The sequence below is a fragment of the Uranotaenia lowii genome, chromosome 3 (assembly GCF_029784155.1).
Source record: "Uranotaenia lowii strain MFRU-FL chromosome 3, ASM2978415v1, whole genome shotgun sequence".
Taxonomy (NCBI): Eukaryota; Metazoa; Arthropoda; class Insecta; order Diptera; family Culicidae; genus Uranotaenia; species Uranotaenia lowii.
Genome location: NC_073693.1, coordinates 268755540 through 268772781, shown reverse-complemented (window position 1 = coordinate 268772781; position 17242 = coordinate 268755540). Strand labels below are relative to the sequence as shown.

Here is a 17242-nt window from a genome sequence, read left to right as displayed (position 1 = left end):
TGCTTTGGTCGCATGCAGACTAAGAAGGTGGCCGCACGCGTTTGTTCCCCACGTCAAGGGCGGCTTGCAATAATAACTGAGCGTCTGTTCTCCAGGTCGTGTCTGTTCTCCAGGTCAGGGCTCTAACAGCGTCTGTCTCGCAGCGAGCGGCTGAATTTATGAAATCCGAATTCTGCCAGCTAAATCCAAGATGGCAGCCCCATCGTGGAATAGGGACTTAAGGCTATCAACCTACTGCTCCCGATTTATTAAATTGTTACGGAATCCGAAAGAAACGACCGACCTGGAACATTGGCGACGCTTTTTAGCATGAAAACACGGACACGAATTAGAACAACAATGCTCAACAATGCAAGCTTGCTAGAGAAGCTAGCCGCCTCAAGCTTGAAATTCAGGGACTGAGCTAAGTCCGTTGGCCTAACACTGGAGTACACAAGACACAGTCCGGACAAGGCAACGGAGCCTTTTGGTGTGGGGGAAAACAGGCTACTCGGGAACGAAGAGTTGGTTTTCTGTTAAGCCCGCTCATTAGATGGGAACCGGTAAACGAAAGAATAATCGTAGCCAGATTTAGAACACGGGTTAGGAACCTTACAATGGTCCAGTGTTATGCGCCAACAGACGTTGCCGATTTGGAGGACAAAGAGCAGGTTTACAGTCAACTAAACTGCGTGGTTGAGACAATTCCGAAGGGTGACATTTAAATCCACTTAGGTGACTTCAACGCAAAAATTGGCTCCGACAATCAGGATCTTGAGCGCATTATGAGGCGCTATGGTCTAGGACAGATGATCGAAAACGAGCTGTTTGTAGAATTCTCTGGCAACAACAACATGGTGATCGATGGGTCGCTCTTCCCTCGTCGACCAGCACATAAGGTCACTTGGGTATCCCGAGATGGCCGAACAGTAAATCAAATTGACCACATCTGCATCAGCCGAAAATGGAGAAGGAGCCTTCTCGATGTAGGCAACAAACGAAGCGCTGACATTGCATCTGACCATCACCTCATCCTTGGCTAGATATGACTGAAAGTTATGCGTGTCCAACGGCGCGAGGAAAAAGTCGAGTGTCAATACGACGCCCGCCGGTTGGGGAATTCAGATGTGAAAAGGGCATACGTTGAACAGCTTGAATCCCAAGCCTCGGAACTGCCGAAAGACGGAACAGTCGAAGAACAGTGGTGTTGTCTCAAGAATGCCCTTATCATGACGAGCCATGGTACTCCCGGTAAAGTTTGTGGAAGAAGAAGTGAATGGAACCTGGAGGATGGTCGTTGATCGGAGAATGGCGAAAGTCTGAATTGAGCAGGCATTCACCGGGTCAGCCAAAGCAGTAGCCCGCTTACGATATGCGGAGCTGGAAACGGCAGTTAAACGAGCTTGTAGACGAGACAAGAGAGCCTGGACAAACCTCCTTGCTGAAAAGGGAGAAAGAGCCGCCGCCAATGGAGATATCCGATTACTTTATGACATTTCTAGCCGCCATATTGGTGCAAAGACTAATGCTAGATTGCCGCTAAAAGAACGAACAGGTCAGTTATTGACCGATCGAACAGGTCAGCTCAAACGATGGACTGATCACTTTTAAAAACGAACACAAACACATAGAGAATCTCAATGAAACTTTATGATTCCTCGAAGAGATTCCTTTTACTTATATCTAAGCGTACATCATTCAAAGATATGACGGCTAACATCTTACAAATGCTATAACCGCCAACCCACAGAAAGTGTACTATGCTTAGAAGACTGCAAGGCTATCCTCTACACCACGGGCTTCGAACAACTCTTCCGAATCACGAATAGCGATGGCCAACAGAACCCGCAGCTCGAAGCGCCAACAGTAAGTCGCATAAATGGCGTCAACTCGGAAGCGCCCTCGCTGCCTGAAATAGAAGCGGCAATCAAAGACATGCAATCCAACAAAGCACCCGAGATCGATTGCAACCCTGCTGAAATGCTGAAAGCCGACCCTGCCTTGTCAGCACAAATGTTGCACCTTCTTTTCGCTGACAATTGGGATACGGCAACATTCCCGGCCGACTGGATCCAGGGTATCCTCGTAAAGGTCCCGAAGAACGGAGACCTGATAGAGTGCGGTAGCTGGCGAGACATAACGTTGATCTGTACAACATAGTGATCCTGAACTCCGAGGGCAACAAGCTAGATTCCGATCCGGACGATCATGTGTGGACCACATCACAACGCTACGAATCATACTGGAACAAATCAAAGAATTCCAGGACTTACTTCTTCTGGTGTTCGTTAATTTCGAAAAAGCATTTGACCGACTGAACCACGAAAACATCTGGGCTGCTCTTAGACGACGAGGAGTCCCAGAAAAACTAGTCCATCTCATCGTTCAAGGCATTTTCGGAGGTCTTGTATGACGGTGTCTTGTCCGATCCAATCCCCGTAACTGCTGAAGTGAGACAAGGGTGTATCTTATCACCGCAACTCTTTCTCATCGTAATGGATGAGATCTTGACTAGATCGATTGACTGTAGACTAAACCGAGGATTGCCGTGGAATCTAACCCGGATCAGAAAAGCCCGAATTGCGTTTGCGAGTCTCTGAAACATCAAATCCGTATTGCTCTACGGGTGTGAAACTTGGTGCACATATGCGGTGACGACGCGAAAACTGCAAGTTTTCGTGAATCGCTGCCTGCGGAACATCATGCGCGCTTGGTGGCCTGGCAACTGGATCTCAAACGTTGAACTTCATTGCCGGTGTCATCAAAGGGCGCTAGAAATCGAGATTCGGGAACGTAAGTGGAGATGGATTGGGCACACGCTGCGAAGAGATGAAAACGAGATTTGCAGAGAGGCGCTTGACTGGAATCCGAATGGGCATCGAAGAAGAGGCAGGCCCAAAAGCTCGTGGCAGCGAAATCTAGCCGCTGAAATCCGCACAGTTGACGAGAACCTTGGCTGGCAGCAAGTGAAGACGCTGGCTCCGGATCGCCAGCAGTGGAGATCTTTTATCTCAGCCCTATGCGTCAGTCAATCGGCGCTGGACCCTTAGGTAGTTAGGTAAATATAGTATTTGCGATAGTTAGTGGTAAGAATAAGGTTTAGTAATTGCTTCGGTGGCATTTACTTAGCTCGAAATCAAGCAAAGGAAAGCTCAAAGCATTTGCTCAGTTTGGTATGAATAAACGTTTGCTTAGGGGATGTGTACTAAAACTTCAGAACATAGCTTTTGCTTTGAAAAATAGAGCTATCCAACAAGCAGAATCTGTAGTTTTCTCAAGTAAATTAAAATAAAACGATCAGAAAATTGAAAATTACGGCTAAAATAGCCACGATCTCAGCAGTGCGGGTAAGAACGATCGGAAAGTATTTAAGGTAATGCATGAAAATCTCTAAAACGCGCAGGTTGAAATGTTCGTTTGTTAATAGGATAATTCCAATTGATCTAGCAAGCAGGAAACAGTTAGTTCACCTGAAAAACCAATTGTTTTACCAATTTAAAAAATCTTTGTTTCGTTAAAACTTAAAAAAAAATCTTTTAAAATTATTAAAATGTTATTCCAAGTTCGAGCCAGTTGGGAATTTTTCCACTATTCCCGGTTATCTGGAATGTTTGCTATTAGATTTGATCAAATCTACGACGAATAATTCTATATAACGTCAAGAATATGAAAAAATGGGGTTTCACTTCTATTTTTGTTTATCCATGTTTAAAATGCCTATTTGAATTGTTTTGAAGTGCAATATTGCCAATTTTATTAATTTATGACGTTATAAAAGATTTTTTTATTATGTGCTACCGAGCATGCTTAGAAAATAAAGCAATTGCTTGGAGATTTGTCGAGCATTTGCTTCAGATTTGGGCTTTATTCATACCAAACTAGCTTGTTCTAAAAGTAAAATATTCTGTCAGAGAAAACAGGTGTCAAAAAAATTTTTATTCATAGCAACCGAAGCAATTCCTTCAAATGACTACGCGACTGCTCGATTTGGTTTTGGCGATTTGCAGTTCAAAACGACTCGCAGAGGGCACTGCGATTGAAATGATGATGTTATGGATTCAAATGTCATAACGCATAGTATTTTTTCAAAGCACAAGAGGAATTTTGAAAATTTCAGTATTCAAAGAAATATTAGCTGAGCATGGATTTGGGAAAAAGGTAAGAAAAAGTGATTTACGTAATCGTTCAATGTTTGTAAAGCCAGTTTATTCTTCTTCCTCTGATAATTTTTAAATTTCTGAAAAATTTGCGTGTAGCCAATTCAAAACACCCCGTAGTCCCTGTGTAAAACATTTTCCAGTACCACCTTTGGAACCCCGAATAGTTATGAATGGAGAAAGTTTTTTGAAAGACTAGAAACCGCTAACTATTTAGAAGTAATTGGAAGATGGCAATTTCATTTCCAGTCAGTTTTTCCATCATTTTCAATATTGACCGGGTCTCTAAAAATTTATTAATCTTTGAAACGTAATATTTCAGACACTCGAAGACTTTAGAAGAAAAAATCAAATCGGTCAAAAAAAGCACTGCCACCTTCAAAAGTGTTGGAAAAGATTTTCTAGAGAATGCTTGATCGGAGAAAATTATTCTTCTTACTCAAAATCAATCTGAAATAAGAGAAGTGGCAGCAAGAGCTCAAAGTTGATATCGTAATTTTTATACCAGCTACCTTCCAGTCAAAATTTCTTCTTTCCGAAGCCTTAAAAGCAACTTTTTTAAGAAAAGCATTCACTGATAGGGTTTAATAGCACCAAATAAAAAAAGAATGTTCAAAGTTTGTATTTAATATCCCGTCTCTCTGAAATCCAAAGTTTGATTAATAAAGCTGAGTTCCCTTTTTCTCGTTTTTTAGGTTAGCGCATAAATGAACAAATTTCGCTTCCAAAACTGAACCATTCTCGAATCCATCGGATAGAACCACCAACAAAACCTTGCACATTCATCAAACTGTTGTCTAACGGAATAGCCTGTGCTTGATCGCAAAATTTCAAAAATTATGAAAAAACGTTCATAAATTAAATTTTGTTTTACAAAAATCATGTGAACTAATAAATTGATGATTTTTGTACACGATTTAGCCATTTTTATTGTTTGTAATCAGCAGGGTTTTGTAAAATTAAAAAAATTTAAAACAATTTGCATTCACTCCCGTGTTAGAAAACAGCTATCATCACCCTTTTGTTAGTACCGTAATTGAAATCCAGTTGGCGTTGCATGTCAAAAAGTTTTGCTGCAAATCGCCATTAGCAAAAGCAATTGCTAAGTTTTTTTTCATACCACCTATTGTCTTGATTATGCAGTTTTACAGCACAAGTAATTTAATTCACAGGCGGAAAATCGATTCCTGATTTCAAACTTTCTATTAGATGACAAAAGAGGGATTGTCCATATTAACTGTTCATGGTTTTTGCAATTATTAGGACTTTATGATGCATGGGATCCTAACTAAAATTCATTCACGGGTGTTTTACAAAATGGCCATTTGATTCCTGGATTCAAATTTTGAATCAGATGACAGAAACAGTGGTCGTTCGCGTTAACTTTTCAATGTGTTTGCAATAATTATGCTACGATGCATTGGATCGAGAGGAAATTTCGACAAAATTAGGACGAATTTTCTGATTTCAAAATTTTTATCAACTTTTATATGTTTAAAAATAAAAAATAATGTTTAAGAAATAATTTAATTAATATTGTTAACCTTTTTCGTATATTAATTTATCAGTTTGTAAAAAAGTCATTTTTAATCATTAATTATTTACCTAGTATTCAAAAACAATCAATATTAAAATAAATTACATGAAAGCAAAATCACTGGCTAGAAACTTATAGCCAAAAATAATCGACTTATGTAAATTCTAAGTATTTTTATTAAAACCTATTCAAATAAATTAAATTAATTAATTTTGTGAATATCATTAAGCCAATCCGTCATACTACGGCATCGAAAAATGCTAAAATTCGAATTTGAAAATTAAATAAATGCTGGGGTATCCAAATGTTGCATCCAACACCCCTAATGCATGATGTCCAGTTTGACGGTATTTATTCTAAATCTGTAATTTGACAGTTTAAACATCACCTTTCAAAAACATTTATAGAATCAACTAATTGATTTTCATAAAATCAATACTACGGTATTTTTTAAAGTATTCATAGGTTTGACCGATCTTTGATAAAACCTTCCAAACACGACTAAAATTTGTTACAAATTATGGTGGAAGTAAATCTAGCTAAACGTCGAAGCCATAGGGCGGCTAATATTCCACACGAACGAGCCACGCGAGTTCGGGTAAATGATCTCGATCTCGCGTGCGCGTTTTCGGGTGTTTTTTTTTGTTGTTGTCTTCACACACCCCTTAACTACCTTTTACAAAGTGTAACTACCGCGAACGAGCGAGCGCAGCGTGGCGACGGAATATAGAGTAGCTAGCTAGTGAGTGAGTAATCTCTTTCTACGGATGACTTTAGATAAAGATTATACTCTTTTTTTTGGGGTGTATAACCAATCATAAATTGGTGTCGTATAAAACCGGCCCCTCGACCACAGGACAGCATCATTCGATTGTGATCACTTGCCGATATAGTTACACACATATTTCGGAGAGGTCAACATGAAGGTAGGTTTTTTGGTTATTTTGGTTTAGTTGTTGTATCTTATTGTTTTCTTATTTAATTTATGGATTACAGGCGTACATTGCGATCGGATTTGCCGCATTGGCCATAGTTTCGGTAATGGGTGCTCCAGCCGCCGAAGAGTCTGGCCCAATCGACAAACGAAGCATCGGGGAAACAGTCGACTATTACGATCACGTGCTACATCCAGACTTGGAGAAGATTCATCAACAGGAGAACGAGGTTCAGCACCAGGAGCTGCACCACGAGCAGCATGGAGATGATCAGCAATATCAGCAATATCATCATGATCATCATCAACTCCAGCTTCAGCACGATCATCAACATCATCAACAGCAGGATGAAAAGTGGTCTCAACCTGATGAATCCCTAAACAAGGCCGAGGAATACCAGCGTTTGATCCAGCAACACCAAGAATGGGAATCTCATAAGCAACACTCGGAACCTACTCATCATCAACATCACCATAATCAGCAGCATCACCATCATCAACAGCAGCAACATCAACATCATCATCATGTGCAGCACTACAGTCATGTTCCAGAACATCAGGTTCATTACCAACCTCAGCATCAGAATAGCTACCATCAAGCTCAGCATGAACACAGCCATCATCACGCTCAGCCTCAGCACCACTTCTCCGAGCATCAAGAACATCATCAGGTCCATCATCACTACCCACAAGCTCAGGCCTTGGTTCAGCAACAACCTCATCAACCAGTCTACAAGACCAAGCCTGTTCATCATCAGAAGGAATCAGTCAGCTATCACTATGCTGCTCCTCAGCAAGAAAACCATAATCAGCACTCAACCCTACCCCAAAAGCTGCCTTACACGGCTGAGTTCCAGAAGCACACCCAGATCCCCATGAACTTGGTGGTTCATCAACCTCAACATCAAGGTCACCACCACGTGATCCCAACTCATCAGGACAAACCTCTGGTAATCGAAAAGCCAGTGCCCTTCTACGTCGAGAAGCAGGTGCCCTACCACGTAGATCGTCCAGTGCCCTACCCAGTCAAGGTCCCCGTTGAAAACCCAATCCACAAAGATGTCAGCGTCATCCGGATCCCCAAGCCGGTTGCAGTTCATGTTGAGAAACCCTACCCGATCTACGTGCAGCATCCGGTGTACGTGGAGAAGCCGGTCCCCGTTCAGGTCGTCATCATGAAGGAGAAGAAGAAGCCGATGTTCCCGTTCCTCGGGTTCTAAGCGGTGCTCTAAGTCCTTCAAAGTCTCTTTTCAGTAGCTAAGTGTCTGAAATAGAAGGGACTCCAAAGTGTGTGCAATAGTTGCGCGATTGCTTGTATGAGTTAGTTAGATAGATCCTGTAATATTATTGTTGTTCCTGTTTGTTATACGACTTGTTAAATAAATTATAAATAAATTATTATCAATTGTTAAACTTCAAGAATTTTGTTTTGTTATTTTTTCTTATTATTTGATGTACTCTTATTGCAGTTTCATCAAAATTTTCGGTTCCCGAACATGCAACGAAAGTTTGATTCCTATTTTGACTTCAAACACTAAAAAAGAAAAAAAAAAACTTTGTTTTGATGCTAAGCATTATGTGTTCAGCAAGTTATGTCGTGAAACAAAAACTAAATAAATAAAACTAAATAATTGATGTTAATGTGGCATCTTGATATATGCACAGATAATGTATAAGAGCCAAACTCAACCAAATATGTTGTGCAATCACAAGCACAACTGACCTTTCCAGAGTCTAGCCAGCTATCAGGTCAGTTGTTCGGCAGTCTGGAACAGAACCTCAAAATGGTTAACTCCCGAGTTCAGAAATTAACATTTTTAATTTTTGAATTATGGCAGACTCAAGGATTGCATATAAGTAGATATAACTTTAAAATACTAACGGGGGGAATCTTGTGAAGTTATAAATCAACAGGGTCTAGGGGAGTATCAACGTAACTAATTGTTAACCTGAGTATAAAAAAAACAAATAAAAGCGGAAATTAAAAAATTCTTAAAATGAAAAATCAATAATTGCGTAAACCAATTGAAAAATTAACATATAAATCAAAAAAAGAAACTTGAGGCACATAAATGAATATTTTTTTAAAAAACAAATCCATGAAATTAATAAAATACCAAAAATATATTATATTTATGTCTTTTTTGTTTATAACTTGAATATAAACGTAGTTTTCTCAATTTCCATAAGTTTTGTAAAATATCCAGTTTAAATTTCTGTAGTTTTAAAATTTTGAGTAGTTTTTTGGATTTTTTAAATTTTCGCTATTTTTGGATTATTTTTTTTTAATCTATAATTTTTTTCCAATTAAAAAAAATTTAAAAAATTAAATCACAAAAATTTATAACTGAAAACCACACAAACTAAAAAACTGAATTACATATTGAATTTTTTTTTAGTTCCTGTAAACTTTGAATTTAATTTAATTTTCACATTTTTTTTTAAATTTTTGTTAAATACAAAAAATCCTCAATTTTTTAGAATGATCCGCTCACGCCTCGTTCCAGGACCTTCCCTGCTTTTTTTTAAGATTTTGAAAAATTCTTCATTTTTAAAATGCTATATCTCCGGACTGAAAATCATAGGTACCAAAATGACAAAACATGCGTTGTGTAGATTTTATTAAAATCTATGGGTTAATGTTATTTATTTTTTTAAATAGCGTCGTTTAAAACATCAAAACACAGCCCTAAAATTAAACGTTATTTCTCTCAAGTGAAGTTTTTTTTTCTTGAATTTTATGATTTCATCGTTTTTTGAGAAAGTTTTACGTAAGAACCAACCAAAACCTCAGTATGATATTTCTTGTTTTCGAGATATGAAAGATTGAAATTTTATTGTCTAACAATTATTTACTCGCAGCAAAAAAAAATTACAACTGATTGCGCTTTTTTTAATACCTTTAATATGAATTATGGTCCTAGACTTGGGCAACACTGACAGTATTAGCGTGTTGTCTTCAACATTTGCAACTTTTTCAAATACCGTCAAACGGGGCATCATGCAACAGCGGGGTTGGATGCTACATTTAGATAACACCACACTGATTCAATTTTTAATTTAATGTAATGAGATAAAGATATCTTTTAATGATTACAACATGATAATGACATAATTTCTAGCAACTTGAGATAGTTTTTCGAAGTTTTTGATTTTCATATAAAATTTAAAAAATCGAACAATAAATGTACAATTTTTAACATTTTTCGATGCTGTAAAAAACAATACCCAGTATGAAGGATTGGCTTGATAATATCACCTACAAACTTTATACTGGTTTCCTCATCCTATACCAACACTTTTGATGTAAAAATAGTTTTCAAAAAATCACTCAATTTTTTTAAATAAATATTTTTATAATTCAGTTTCCAGTGTGGGGTAAAATGCAACAAAATGCAAATCAAAGAAACACCTTGTAAATCTCATATCCAAATGCTGCAATATGATTGTTTTGCATCACGCGTTTGTCAACACTGAAATTTCTATCATCCAAACATTTTTTTTAATGATTTCGGCTTTTTCAATTTTTAGTACTTTTGTTTTACTCCTAAATGTATGCAGCACCCTAATTTTCAGAAAAAATGTAAAAATAAGTTTTCACAAAACAAAAAAACCACCGCAAATGGTGTGTTCATGCGTAATGATCTTGAATTCATCGTAAATTTATCAAAAACTATACATTTTCATACGTTTTCATAAGATTTCTTATCAAAAACATAGTTTGTTGCAAGTTATCCCATTTTCTGAGGAGGATGAAAATCACATGTTTTTAGAAAATTAAAAATAACTGAAGAAACCAATAATTTTTCTGACTACGCCAATTTGATGTCCCATCAACCTTGAAACTTTTGATGCATAAAAGGTATGATTAACTGTGAACATAAAGTTTTTAGAAGCCAATGAAATTGAAAATTGTTGCATGTTGCCCCAGTTGACGGTATGTCCTTCAATTGATCAATCATTTCTGTACCAACGAAGTAAAATTTGTCAAGATGTGGTGATTCAGTTTCTTTTTGTAAGATTAAATTTTAATGATTTAAATGCTGAGCCCCGATGTGGTCTAGCAGATAAGCTGGCGCGAGTCTGGTTTTGATATGCCAGGCGTACTGGGTTCGATTCCCGGTATCGGCAAGAAAACTTTTGGGTTCAAATCCCATAAGTGGCCGGCAGGTAAGATGTGTTTTCTCTTATATAACTGACTATATAATAAGAATGTTCAATCAGTTGCCAGCTGGCCAGGTATATACACGAATGCGGAATACCTGTCGTAGATTCATAACACTGAAAATATGATGAATCTTATACGGTTGCGAAACTGATTGTCTCGTTCTTCAAATAAGACTCACACATACACAAAACACATTCATTACATGACAGTTCACACGAAGCCATGGTGTCGGGTATGTGGTGGTTTGCATTGAAGATTAGCCGAACTCGTGATCTTAAGAATGTAATTCAGCGCATACGTTGATGAAACTGCGGTGAATCCATGCACCCATTGTGGATTATCTACATACATACATACATTAAATTTTAATGATTTAAATGCTGATTTTTAATTTAATTGTTCCAGAAAAAATTAAAGGGCCTAATGCAAGAAAATATTTTATGAACAGTTAAATTTCAATCTTTCGTATCTCGAAAACAAACATTATATTGGGATTTTGGTTGGGCCTTACGTAAAATTATCTAAAAAAAACTATAAAATTATGAAATTCAAGAAAAAAATATACTTTACTTGAGAAAAATAACGTTTAATTTTTAGAACTGTGTTTTAACGTTTAAAACGTCACTTTAAAAAAAATAACATTAATCGATAGATTCTTATAAAATCTACATAACGCGTATTTTGTCATTTCAGTATGATTTTTCAGTCCGGAGATATAGTAGCACTCTAAACATGATAAATTTTTCAAAATCTTGAAAAAAAGGGAGGGTTTTGGAACGAGGAGTGGGAGTACCATTCTCAAAAATTGAGGATTTTTTGTAGGCCTCAGAAAGTCTTTTGGCCAAGTTTGGCGAATTTTTGATAAGATTTTTTTTTCGCTGTGCACTCTTGGCTTGGAATAACCCATATATATTTAACATTCCTGTAGTTTCTGCTGTTTTTCAATTTTTGTTTTGTAATTTGCTTTTTTATATCATATTTTTTATTCAATTTGGTGGTAGTGGTAACGCAAAGTTTGTATTTTTCAAAAAAAAACTTCAAAGAAATTTTCTTATTTCTGACATTTTTGTAAATTTTGGAATTTTTACATTCTTGAAATTCGAAAGTTTTGTATGTTTTAAATTTTGTAATATTTGTAGCTTTATTAAGTATTGTTGAATGTTTTTGTAATTTTTTTAATTGCTATCATTTTGTTTTTATCATTATTGTTTTTTTCTATTCAAATAAGGATATATAAGGAGATATAATAAGAGTTTCAAAATAAGCTAAAACAAAAAAAAAAACAAATAGTACAAATTAAATCAACCACAAAAATGACAACAACATCAAAAATCACAACAATTTCATAAATTTAAAAAAAAAACAAAAAAAAATTAAAAGGCAAAAATCTACAAATCATACTGACACAATAAATCGACTGATGCAAAAAGAAAAAAAAATCTAAGCTGACAGAACTGAAAGATCGAAATAATTGACACAGTTAACATTTCTTCATATTTTCAATACTACTATAAAATTTTATAATCTGAAGATGTTCTTACTAAAAAGGACATCACTTTTCACCGGTAAGGCCGATAAATACAACAAAAATATAATGCGATTATTAATCTCTTCATAACAAATGAAAATTTTGACAAAATTAATCTATATATATAAAAAGCAATTTCTGTATGTTTGTTTGTTTGTTTGTTTGTTTGTTTGTTTGTCCTCTATAGACTCAGCCGTCTTAAGGGCATGGATGGCATGGATGCTCATTAGGACCAGGAAAGATGAAAAATATTTTAGATTTTCGGATGGCCCCTTCTGAAGGGGGTCGTCCATAGAAGACAAATATTGTTTTCGCGATATTGACGTTACTTTTCGTCGGATCGTGTTGAAAATTTGCACATGATTGTTTTGAAAGACGAGCAATCGATTTCGGGTGTCAAATTTTGTGTAAGGGGTCAGCCAAAGGGGTCGTCCATATTAACTGTTCGCTGTTTTAGCGATATTGACGTTATTATACATCGTATTCAGATGAAAATTGGTACACGATAGTTTTGAGTGACGTGCAATCGATTTGAGGTATCAAATTCAGTGGAACGGGCCGGCAGAAGGGGTCGTCCATATTAAATTTTCAGTATCTTAGTGATATTGACGTTTTAATACATCGGATTGGGGTGAAAATTTGCACATAGGAGTTATTAGGGACAAACAACTGATTTCACTTATCCGCACTAAAATCAGGGGTCGGCCAAAGGGGTCGTCCATAATAACTATTCACGGTTGATGCGATATTGTCGTTATTATACATCGGATTCAGACGAAAATTGGTACACGAGAGTTTTGAGAGATGAGCAATGGATTTCAGGTATTAGTTTCAGAGTACGGGGCCGGCAAAGGGGGTCGTCCATATAAACCTTTCAATATTTTTGCAATATCGTCGTTATTTTACATCGGATTGTAATGAAAATTTGCACACGGTAGTTTTCAGGGACGAGCTACCGATTTCAGATGTCAAATGTTTTGCCAGGGGTCGACGAAAGGGGTCGTCCATATAAATTAATTTTTCACTGTTTTTAGCACTATTGACGTTATTAAACAATGGATTGCTTTGAAAATTTGCACACGGGAATTTTGAGGGAAGGGCAATCGATTTCAGTCATCAAAGATTGTATAAGAGCCCCCGAAAAGATTAAGCTTTTTGGCAATTATTGCGTTGTTATGCAATGATCGAGTCGAAATTTATACACGTGGTTTTTTGGCACGGCCAAAGGATTTCTGATTTCAAATTTAGTAGCAGACGACAGACAAAGTGATCGTCCAATATTTTTGCAATTATTACTTAACAATGAATTCAGAATTGCATCTGGAAAATGCTTGGCATCTGGAAAATGCAAGTTGAAAGCGAAACGGAGTTCGTATGGGATCAGCTAGTCTATATATGGGGAGAATGAGGATACTTGATCCCTGGGGATACTTGATTCCTTAGCTATATCTCGAAACTGGAATGTCTTACAAAGATCAAATGTTCTAGAAAAATGTGCCAAAACGAGCAAAATAACAATGCTTGTAGTTTAAAAATTTTTAACAAAATAATTGTTTGAGTAATTGAACTTTGTTTGAAAAATTTCACAAAATGTAACTTGAAGATCTTTTTTCATCACTGTAAAATGTTCCTTACATGGGAAAATTATGAAAAAAAATATTTGTTCCAATGTATCAATCGTTCGAGCGTAAAATGAACTTCATAATGCCATGTTTCCAAAGTAATGGAAAAATCTCAACTTATTTCAGAAAAAGTTTTCTAAAATGTTGATTATGGATACAATTGATCCCCTAGAGTTGGGTACAATTGATCCCCCTTCCAAACGGCATATTCTTCTTCTGAATTGATCGTTTTGATTGCTGATTACGAAATTACTAATATTTATCCAAAAACTAATATTTATCAAACAATTGTCTGAAGAAAAGAGCAAAAATAATTAATTTTTTCTTAATTATAAAAAAAAGCGCCTTTAAGTATGCAATGTTATTAGCGTTGAGACAAGGTTATAGAATTTTCTTCTCATGTCTGCTATAAATTGTGAAATGAAAACAAACATGACCAAAATAGTCAATTAACATTCTATCTTGGGGTTTTGTTTGATTTTTATACAAGGATTAGAGCTTCCTGAATAAAAGATCAAGTCTCCTTCAATCGGGGATCAAGTCTCCCCTAACTTCAGTAAAATCGCAATTTTTTTACTCTCACGAAAATGCTTCTAGTTCATCAACGGGTTCAAGTATCGTTCTAATTTTTGGAGCATAGAAACTTGAAGTTACAAGCTGTCAGAAAATGTCAAAGACGGTGTGTTGCTAAATTTTTCCAAAAAGATATGGTGAAAATAAGAAAAGGGGATCAAGTATCCCCACTCTCCCCTATATATAAAAAGCAATTATCTGTAGGTTTGTTTGTTTGTTTGTTTGTCCTCTCAGCCGTCTTAAGAGCTAGAGGTCTGAAATTTGGCATGGATGCTCATTAGGACCAGGAATGATGAAAAATGTTTTTAGATTTTCGGATGACCCCTTCTGAAGGGGGTCGTCCATAGAAGACAAATATTGTTTTCGCGATATTGACGTTAATTTTCGTCGGATCGTGTTGAAAATGTGCACATGAGTGTTTTGAAAGACGCGCAATCGATTTAAGGTGTCAAATGTTGTGTAAGGGGTCGGCGAAAGGGGTCGTCCATATAAGCTGTTCGCTGTTTTTGCGATATTGACGTTATTATACATCGTATTCAGCTGAAAATTGGTACACGATAGTTTTGAATGATGTGCAATCGATTTGAGTTATCAATTTCAGTGTAAGGGGCCGGCAAAAGGGGTCGTCCATATTAAATTTTCCGTATTTTAGTGATATTGACGTTTCTATACATCGGATTGGGATGAGAATCTGCACATAGGAGTTATTAGGGACAAACAACTGATTTCACTTATCCGCACTAAAATCAGGGGTCGGCGAAAGGGGTCGTCCATATTAACTATTCACTGTTAATGCGGTATTGTCGTTATTATACATCGGATTCAGATGAAAATTGGTACACTAGAGTTTTGAGGGACGAGCAATGGATTTCAGGTATTAAATTCAGTGTAAGGGGCCGGCAAAAGGGGTCGTCCATATGACCCTTTCTATATTTTGGCAATATCGTCGTTATTTGACATCGGATTGTAATGAAAATTTGCACACGGTAGTTTTCGGGGACGGGAAATCGATTTCAGATGTCAAATGTTTTGCTAGGGGTCGGCGAAAGGGGTCGTCCATATAAATTAATTTTTCACTGTTTTTAGCAATATAGACGTTATTATGCAATGGATTGCTTTGAAAATTTGCACACGGGAGTTTTGAGGGAAGGGCAATCGATTTCAGATATCAAAGATTGTATAAGAGGTCACCGAAAGCGGTTTAGCTCTTTGGCAATAACTGCGTTGTTATGCAACGATTGAGTCGAAATTTATACACGGGGTTTTTTGGTCAATTGATTCCTGATTTAAAATTTAGTAGGAGACGACAGACAAATTGATCGTCCAATATATTTGCAATCATTACTTAACAATGACTTCAGAAGTGCATCTGGAAAATGCTTGCAATTGATTTTCATACGAACTGTTCATGACATATTCCAAGTTGAAAGCGAAACGGAGTTCGTATGGGATCAGCTAGTAAATTGATAAAATTTAAAACATGTACAAACTCGTCAATGTTGAAAAATATTGAACTTTTATGAAAATTAGCAAATATGGGCCGGACTTGATTCTACGTTTACCGCAAAAATGTTTTCAAACGGATTATCGAATTTGCGGATAGTTGAGTCGAAAAATATTCTACCCACGAAAACTTTTTTTTCCTTTTTTGAATGTCAAAAAGGGTAGAAAATGCTTCTTGAAATAAGAAATTGGAGAAAAATAGTCAGACTTTCAATGCAATCCACGGTGTCTTTTTTGGACCTTTAAAAAGAAAAAAACGGCATCATTGAAAACTTGCCAGATTATAGAGAAGACTCTCCCCTATCCAACGCACTAGAATTCAGGAAAAAAAATATCGATCGGGAGGTCTTGAACAACTTTTTTTTTCGATGATTTGCAAATAAAATACAGGAGCAACATTTTCACGTCACGCTAATAACACTAGGTTTCATTTTTTTTTTTTTTGAAAATCGCGAACTTCTTCGACTGACCCAAATTTTCAATGTAAAATCGGGCACTGAATCCGAAAATAAAATTCGAAAAAATCTGAGAAGAACGGTATTTGAGTTATGCTCAAAATATTAAATTTTGGAAAAAATAATAAAAAGTACTTGTACTTATATTCAAATATCTCGGACTGCAAAACATTAATTTGGAATCTCTTTTCTGTATATTGAAGGTAGATAAATTTGCTATCGATCGTTTAAACTTCGGCTTTGCGTTTGATAAACATGATTGTTGATATTAGTGAAGTTGTGATAGAAAAAATAATAAAAAAAAACTCCATGGTAACATTTTGAAAATCTTTTTATGGAACGTAGATTTCAATTTTAAACAAAGATTTCAAGTGTTTTTTTTACCATATCCGGTTGAAAATTGTTTCATCAAAAATTCCTTTTCCACGTGAAAGAACATGACAAAACCAAGATCATAAGCGTATGAGCATATTTTTGTTATGTACTTGAGGTCTCGCACGGATGCAATTCTGCGGGTGCTTGTTTAATTATGTAAGTACATTTATCTAGGCTAGTTTCATAAAAGAAGCATGTGATACGTTTATAAGTCAACAACATATAGAAAAACATGCTTACGCAAAGCGACGACGATGACAGTTGGATTGGAATTTTTATCTCAACACACAGCTGAGATATTTGAAGTGGCCCACGTTTCCCCACTCTCCCCTACTTTTTTAATTATTTTTTTTCGAAAATTTTATATTTGGAGCATAACTCAAAAACGGTTCTAATAATATATTTTTAAAT

General features: G+C 36.3%; 1 protein-coding gene across 1 annotated transcript; it reads left to right on the top strand.

The window, feature by feature from the left end:
* Positions 1 to 6547: 6547 nt before the first annotated feature.
* On the top strand, positions 6548 to 7921 carry LOC129754226 (putative cyclin-dependent serine/threonine-protein kinase DDB_G0272797/DDB_G0274007). The gene is made up of 2 exons (XM_055750142.1): positions 6548 to 6599; positions 6670 to 7921. The coding sequence occupies exons 1-2, from the start codon at positions 6594 to 6596 to the stop codon at positions 7825 to 7827; spliced, it is 1164 nt and encodes a 387-aa protein (XP_055606117.1). The 5' UTR covers positions 6548 to 6593; the 3' UTR covers positions 7828 to 7921.
* The last annotated feature ends 9321 nt before the right edge of the window (positions 7922 to 17242 follow it).